This window comes from Trichosurus vulpecula, chromosome 3 (assembly GCF_011100635.1).
Source record: "Trichosurus vulpecula isolate mTriVul1 chromosome 3, mTriVul1.pri, whole genome shotgun sequence".
Taxonomy (NCBI): Eukaryota; Metazoa; Chordata; class Mammalia; order Diprotodontia; family Phalangeridae; genus Trichosurus; species Trichosurus vulpecula.
The window spans coordinates 228,756,323-228,765,379 of NC_050575.1; the positions used below are offsets into that span (position 1 = coordinate 228,756,323).

Sequence of the window (9,057 nt, forward strand, 5' to 3'; positions counted from 1 at the left end):
TCCTGCTCTCTGCTATCCAGTCAAACTGCCTTTCTCTTTGTTCCTTATCCACAACACTCCATTTTCTGTTACCAGCCTTTGAACCAGTTGTTCCCCATACCTGCAATATACTCACTCTGAAACTTTGCTTCAGATCCCTTTCTTCCTTCAAGACATAACTAAAGCACCACCTTCTTAGTTAGTGATGCCTTCCCTCTCAAACTAGAGAGTTAACTACTCTGTATTTATTTATATTTCTTCTCGCAATACATAGACAAAGAAAAAGAAAGAGATCTGGACTAGGAGCTCTATTTTCACTAACTACCAATGTGACCTTAGAAAAACCAATCAATCTCCCTGGGCCTCAGTTTCTTCATCTATGGAATGAAATTGTACTGAATAGTCTAGGGGTGGGGAACCTGAAGCCTCAAGGCCACATGTCTAGGTCCTTTGACTGATTTTTTTGGCTGATTCAGTCAAAGGGCCACTTGAGGACCTAGAGGGCCACATGTGGCCTTGAGGCCACTGGTTCCCCACCCCTGAAATAGTGTATCTGTCTCTGAATTCTATAGAGCATTTAGGTGCTTGAGCTTGTGTAAAGGTAAGAAATTCAGAGATATGAAACATAAAATTGCCTTGACTAGTGTAATTTCCCAGTAGCATTTTGAGTATAGTATTCCCAAACAGAGAGCATGGAGTAGTGAATAGAGATCTTACCTTAAAGTCAGGAATACTTGAGTTCAAGGGCCACCTACCTCTTAGTGTCCAGGGAACCTCTCTATGACAATTAGTTAAAGAATAGTTGCTGCTCTGTATTTAAAGAAGGAGCTTCCTCATTGGGGGTTCTTAAACTAATGAAATTTCAGATTCAGTGAAAACAAACAAAAAACTTTGCTGCAAATTAAAAAAAATGATAAATAATTAAGCACCTATTATATTCCAGATACTACTATAGGTGTTATACATATATATATATATATATATATATATATATGTGTGTGTATATATATGTATATATGTATGCACACACAGACACACACACACAGACACACAAAATCCAACTGTAATGTCATTTGGTCAGCCCCTTACTTATAACCTAATTCCAATGGAAACAACTGTCTACTTATAAGATACTTTCACCTGACATCATATTTTCATGTAAGTAATCAATGATGTCAGGTGAGAAATGATTACATATATTGTAGGAACTGAAAGGAAAACTAGTTTGAAGTCAAATCTCATTTGTAATTTTTTGCTTCCATTCCTTGTATCTAATCTTCCCAATTTGCAAAATGAAGGGAGTGAACTAGATGATCTCTAGGGTTCCTTCTAGATCTGAAATTCTATGAACTTGTCTCTCTTTTCTTTTCAGGTCAGGGTCCTGTCTGAGGCTTTCCCAAATCTTGATTCTGCCAGGTACCCTATTAACTGTCTCTCCTAGTTCATATCATCTTCAAATTGAACAATAAAGCTTTTTATTATGTCTTCAGACATTTAAAAGGCAAAACATGTTGACCAGAACAAGATCACAGACAAAACACTATGAGACTCCATCTAAGATCTCTCTGCAGGCCGACATATACAAAATATAAGCTCTTTGAGGGCAAGCATTGTTTAATGGTTGCCATTGTAATTTTCTATCAAAGCTTTAGGTAGATTTTTGTTAGGTAGGATTTTGTAAGGTAGAATTTTGTTAATTGATTGATTAGTGCACTCATTCTGGTGGCAAGCATTCATAGTGTTCTTTTTTGTAAATGCCTACGAGCAATCTGTTAACCAACTCTAGTTAGATTCTTCTCTTTCCCCCACCCCCAAGGATCAATGTCCAAGAAACAAGTTTCAACCTATCTTCATAGTCCTCTGAGAAAATCCTACACAAATGCTTCATTATAGCATTTAGATGACCTTGAGTTCTCAGACACTATTTCAGTAGATGATTATCTCCTGCAAGTCCTATGGTACTGAAAAGACTTTAAGTCTGTGGCAGTAATTTGTATTTGTTGTCCAAAGACCAGCCTATTTAAGTGCAGAGAAGCAGGTTAGCCTCTACGTAATTACCAATTCTTTGACTATAGAGTTTGATTAAACAAATAAATATAGAAAATAAGTCTAAAATATAAAACATAAATATGAATATAAAATAAAAATAAATAATATATGTATAAATTATATATGATTGTAAAATAGGATAAAATAAATATAAATATAGAAAGGAAGTTTTGTTTAGTGCCCTGCAGCTTTTTCAGTAATGCTATTACAATGGTGGAATAGAGGGCAAAGGATGCTAAGAATCATTTTAAAAAATTGTCTCCAGATTTAGTAATTAATTAGTTAGTTTTTAATATTTTGCCTAATTACCAAATAAGTGAAATTCTACTAGTAACTTTACAGCATATCCATATAAACATTCTAAGTATAAATGCAACCAAAAATAAGAAAGAAACGAAAGATGATAGCATGATGGCTTATATATTTCCCTAAAGAGACAAAAAAAGTATTATCAGAATTGTATTCAACATACAACTAAGGGCAAAAAGAAGCATAAATGAATAACCTGAAGATAAATGCAGGTTATAAGACAATGGCTATTGCAGAAGATAAAGAAATAAGGAAATTCTATGAAGAACTTAACATGATCCTCTAAACTATAGGTTCTCAAAGTGGGTGATACCACCCCCTGGGGGGTGCTGGAATGATTGGGGGGGGGGAGTAGTGGCCTCAGGTGCAACTGGGGAGTGTTGAATAAAAATAAAGGGGCAGTGAAAGCATAAGGAAAGAAGATAAGAACATTTTGAAAAACCATTCATACATGTTTCATCTGTTGTGTAACAGAGTTAAAGTCATAGTGATTACATTATTTTCCAAATTAACACATAAAATGCAAGTTATAACCCATCACTGGTCAAGTCCACTGATAGGTCTTAACAAGCAACTATTGGCAGGCAAGTCTCACATTGTTGGGAAGTTCAGCATGCATCGGCAAGAATATGTGCATGTAATGACTTATTTACAATACAATACTATATGGTTATATGATGCAACATTGAGACATCAAAATTTCAATTCAGGAAAAAACTCCACAAATTTACAATAAATGATTAAATTTAAAATACATCATTTAAAAATGTTTCATAATTTTTTGAAATGATGCAAATTTCAAAAAAAACTGTTAAATGGCTATAGAAAGTAGATTTCAGGTGGGGAGCTTTTATAACCAGCCTCTCCCTATCTTTCCACTCTTTTACACCTCACACCTCTCTCCCCCATCTACTCATACAGTGACACCAGCCTCTTTGCTGTTCTTTGAACAAGATACTCCATCCTCTGACTCTGGGCATTTTCACTGTCCCCTATTCATGGAATGCTTTCCCTCATCTCTGTCTCCTGGCTTCCTCTGTTTCCTTCAAGTCTCACCTAAAATCTCATCTTCTACAAGAAGCCTTTCCCAATCCATCTTAATTCTAGTATCTTATCTCTTTTGATTTCTTCCAATTTATCCTATATATAGTTTGATCACATACAGTTATTTGAATGTTGTCTATTCCATTAGACTTTAATGTCCTCAAGGGCAAGGTCTGTTTTTTGCCTTTTTTTTTTTTGTATTTTTGGTACTTAGCCCAGTGACAGGCACACAGTAAGCACTCAATAAATGTGTACTCTAAGCGTACTTTGGATATTTGAGCATAGTCACTTGAGACAATGGTCTTTGCTACTTTCTTATTTCCTGGATTTTGTCTGTTATGAACTCTGGGCATTTCAACTTCAATTCTTCTTTCATTTTCTCTATCATATCTAATGCTGTTGTTGTTTTTTTCAGTCATATCTGCCTCTTCATGACCCAATTTGGAGTTTTCTTGGCAAAGATACTGGAGTGGTTTGCTATTTCCTTTTCCAGTAAATTTTATAGATGAGGAACTGAGGCAAACAGTGTTAAGTGACTTGCTCAGAGTCCCATAGCTAGTATACATCTAAGGCCAGATTTGAACTCAGGAAGATAAGTCTTTCTGATTCCAGACCTGGCACTCTATCCACATAGATAGCCTTTTTTCTTCCCCCGCTCCCTTTAGTTTGAAGCCCTTTGCATTAGATTTGCAAGACATCTAACAAGTATATTCTTGCAAGTTTTTGTAATCAATGTTCCATCTCAACACATGGATCTTTCACCCATATGTTATAAGCCATAACCCAGAAATCCACATCTCCTTTTCAGACCACACATTTTGCTTTCCAGATTATTTTTTTACTTTCTGAATCCCTCTTCTTCAATGAGAAATGGAGGAAAACACACCTTGTATCCTTGCTGTCTTCAGTTTCTTACTGAAAACTTCGATCATTGGCAACACTTTTAGGTTCCTTATGGCAGAAACATTCGTGCCCACTCAGTCAATAGCTGTCATTGGTTTCAATAAGCTTTGGAACATTCCTTGTTATGTCTTAGGTCTGAGTCACAAATAGTGCTACAAGTTGAGAAGAAAATGGACCCTTCTTTTGTTGTTATCAAGTCAACAAGTCTCAGAATCCTTGAGTAGAGAATCACCAACCACTACTCTTCTGTTCTTCTTCTGAAAACCCCAAACGTGGTCAAGAGGAGTTGGACGTGACTAAAGTGACTGAACAACAACCTCATCTAAATAGAAATAGAGTTGATTTGTTTTAATCTCAGCTCAGCTACTGAAATCACAGTAAGTAAGATCCAGATGTGGAGGTTTTGAATTAACTGTAAAAATGAAGCTATCCAGCTCAAGGCCCAAGAAAATCTCTTTAATGAAGTGTAGATGAGTTCCTTGATGAATTTTGAAAGACAGCTTGATATAATACCTTATTACTATTCCCTTACTTTGTGTGACTTCATTAACTGATCTGAACAGGGTGAGCCTAAATCCACGTTGCCTTCCCACATATGTATAAAATGAAAGAGTTCTAATAGATGACATTTAACATCCCTTCCATTTCTAAATCTATGATCCTATGATCCCATGTATCTAAATCATGCCTTCTTTCTGTTGAACTCTGATTCCTTTAAAGAGTAATAATAATTATTATCAAGTGAATAATGTGTGCTTGTCTGGCTCTTGACCTAGATTGCTCACTTTTGTCTCTTTAGACCAAAGATAGTTAAAATTCCTGACCTATTATCCATACCTTGTGTTTTTCTCTACATGTAGACACTTTTCTAAGTCACAGGACTTCCTAAGAATGGTCAACTGTTGAGGAAAAAGGGATCTCAAAGTAATCACTGTCTCACACTCACTCATTTAGCTCGTTGCACTATTTGTGACTCACATCTACTCTTTCACTCCTGAATCCTGTATCATAACTACTGTAATGAATTTCATAATTCCTGACCTTGGATCCAGGTCAGAACTGGTTAGAGAGTCTACTCTGCTTACCAGTTCCTCTGAACAGCAGCCTGGGAATTGTAAGGAAGTTTGCATGATACTTGGCCCAGAGGATGACCAATGTAAGTTTTTAGATTAATGAAAGGATAGGTTCTATCTGGGAGGTAAGTAGCTACTGCTAACACCTTATTCTTCACAATTCTATGTTGCATTACCATTGTAGGTCCCTGTAGCCTCTTTGCATCCTGACCATGTGGGAAGAAAACATCACTAATGTGACTGAATTCATCCTTGTGGGCTTCCCTACCTCCTTCTGGCTTCAGATCCTGCTGTTCATCCTATTCCTTGGCACCTACTTGTTAGTATTGGTGGAAAATTTGGTTATTATCCTCACTGTCTGGGCCAATGGTTCCCTCCACAAGCCTATGTACTACTTCCTAGGTAGTATGTCCTTTCTGGAGATATGGTACATTTCTGTCACTGTTCCCAAGATGCTGGCTGGTTTTCTCCTTCACCCCAACACCATCTCATTCTTGGGCTGCATGACTCAACTTTACTTCTTCCTTTCACTTGCCTGCACAGAATGTGTGCTCCTGGCTGCCATGGCATATGACCGTTATGTAGCAATCTGCCAACCACTCCACTACCCAGTCATCATGACCATAGAGCTCTGTATTCAGCTGACTGCCATCTCCTGGGTATGTGGCTTCTCTGTTGCTGTAATCAAGGTGTATTTCATCTCGTGTGTCACCTTCTGTGGTAACAATGTGTTAAACCACTTTTTTTGTGATGTTTCTCCCATCCTCAAACTGGCCTGCAAGAACTTTTCCATGGCTGAGAGGGTGGACTTTATCCTAGCGATTATTATTCTTGTATTCCCTTTCTTAGCCACCGTTCTCTCCTATGGCTTCATTATCTCCACTGTCCTGAGCATCCCTTCAGCCTCTGGACGGCAAAAAGCCTTCTCTACCTGTGGCTCCCACCTCACAGTGGTGATAATCTTTTATATGGCTGTAATTTTCATGTATGTTCGACCCCGGGCTATTGCTTCATTTAACTCCAACAAATTGATCTCAGCCACATATGTAGTATTTACACCTATGCTGAATCCCATCATTTATTGCCTAAGGAATCAGGAGGTCAAAGGTGCCATCAGAAAGACCCTGAGTTTTAGTTGGGCCATAATCCTAAGAGATTCCACTGTCTAAACTCCTATTTGTGAGTCAAGTATGGTCCTGATAGCCAAACTTAGCTGGGATAAAGTAAACAAAGGGACCTATAGAAAAATTTATCTGCTGAATATTGAAATAAAAATGCAAATAACGTTTGAATGAGATTTATACCAGAGATGCAAGAATTATTCAATATTAAATGTCAATTAGCATAATTACAACTAAATTTACCATAAAAACCATATGAAATAAAAAATAATTTAAAACACATGATTATATAAATACATGCAGAAAAGCTTTCAGAAAGATACTGTAGTCATTCACAATAAAAATCCTAAATAAATAAATATATAAAAGAAAGTATGTCAGAAAGAGCTCTATTTAAAAAGATAACCAACAAAATTAATCATAAAAGATGAAATAGGCCATTCCAATTATATAAAATTAGAGAGTTTTTAAAGAAAAAAATAATGCTATTCTAATAGGAAGAGAAACTGGTAAGAGAAAAAAGAAAATATTTACATGAAATATCCCTGAAGAAAGTTTACTAGATATATAAGGAATTGATATGACTTCAGGGTCTTCCAAAGCCTCAGTGCAATTTTAAGCTTTAATAACTTCAGAAATTAAATGTTACAAACAGCCCCAAAATCATTTGACAATATAATTATTTAAATTTATTTTATTTTTATTTTTTTAATTCTAAGTGATAAATTTTAAATTTTAACAAGAAAAAAGATGACAAAAGTAAATGCTTAACAGAAATAAAAGACTTAGATAAATGGAGAAATAGACATTGTTCATGATTAGGTCAGGTCATTATGATAAATATGGGGAAATTATCTAAATTAATTTACAGGTTTACTATTAATCTAATCAAATATCCATTTACACCTAGTTATAATAATGACATTAATTTAGAAGTCCAAAAGTTCTAGAATCTTGGAGGAAATATTAAAAAAATGAAGAATGAAGGAGAACTAGAATTTCTACATCTCCAACAATACTGTAAAGCAATATTCATGAAAATATTTTGTAGTCATTAAAGAATAGAAAGTTAGTGAAACTGACTATGTTAATCATGACACAAAACCAGTTGTTGTTGCTGTTGTTGAGTTACTTATGTTATGTCTGATTCTCTCTGACCCCATTTAGGATTTTCTTAGCCAAGATACTGGAGTGGTTTGCCATTTCCCTTTCCAGTTCATTTTGATGAGGAAACTGAGGCAAACAGGGTTAAGTGACTTGCCTATGGTCACACAGCTAGTGTCTGAAGTTGAATTTGAATTCAGGTCCTCCTAATGCCAAGGCCTCCTTACTCTACCCACTGTGCTACCTAGCAATAATACTAGCTAAATCCAAGTACACAAACTTTGGTGGTGAGAAGATAGAGAAGTCCCTATTTAATAAGAACTTTTGAAAAAAATTGTAAAGTAGTTTAGCAGAAAGTGTGTTTAGACCAGCTATTTATATCATATAACATAGTACCACACTTAAATATAAAATCATGTAAAAATTTTAAATGAAATAAAGGACCTTTCACAACTCTGGATAGAGAAGTTAAAGTTAGTAGTTGTTGCTCCAATTTTTTTGCTGACAATAAAGACATAGTATGGTTTTACCTATGAATGGGGAGTTCATCAGTACTAAATATCTAGTGTTCTAGCCTCTCTGAAGAAAGTAAACATTTTACTCATGGAAACAAGTTGCTTAATCCTTTGGCCATCCCAATAAGGTTGTTATTTTGCTTAAAAGGCCCTCATTAACCTTTACCCCCATGCTATTCAACCAGGTTGTGATAGGCATTCAGATCCTCAACATACTTTGGTCCTTAGGAGATACCTTCTTTCTTCAGGCTTTTTCAAGTGGTCTTGGATTTGGTGACAAGATGGCCCTCAACCAAGAGAATTGGAGTCCTTAATACTGTGTATCTTGTCATTAGTAATGAGGTGCTTTCTAGTGACTGCTAATAAATTAATTTGGATGCTAAGAACATTGCATAGAAATGAATAATTGGTTTTTACAGAGGCCTTGTTTTTAGAACCAGTCTGAGTTTGCATGCCTTGTTAATGAAAAAGCATCATTTATAGTTAATCAAACAAATGAGACAATATTTGTAAAACTCTTATAACAGTGTCTGGCACATAAAAACACTCGATACTTATTTCATGCATCCAACATGGGATTGAGGTGTTCAAAAAAACAAATTTGGTTATGTAATATGAAGAGCTTCTGTGAACAAAAGAAATTTAGAAAAGAAATTATTGTGTGTGTGTGAAAACCTTTGCATCCATCTCTAGGGCAAAAGTTTTATATCCAAGATATGTAGAGAATTACTACAAATATGTATGTATATATGTTAATTTCATATGTATTCATGTATATATATAATATATATATATTTATACTTACGTGTCACAGAGTGCAATATTGGAGTCATTCTCCAATAAATGACTAACAGCTATGAATTCTTTTCAAAAGAAGAAATTAAAACTAATAGCCATAAGAAAAATATTACAAATAATAAGATAAATGCAAATTAAGACAATTTTGAAGTTTCACCTGAC

At 35.2% G+C, this 9,057-nt stretch overlaps 1 protein-coding gene across 1 annotated transcript; it reads left to right on the top strand.

The window, feature by feature from the left end:
* Positions 1-5,569: 5,569 nt before the first annotated feature.
* LOC118842402 (olfactory receptor 6-like) lies at positions 5,570-6,526 on the top strand. The gene has a single exon (XM_036749931.1). The coding sequence runs from the start codon at positions 5,570-5,572 to the stop codon at positions 6,524-6,526; it is 957 nt and encodes a 318-aa protein (XP_036605826.1).
* The last annotated feature ends 2,531 nt before the right edge of the window (positions 6,527-9,057 follow it).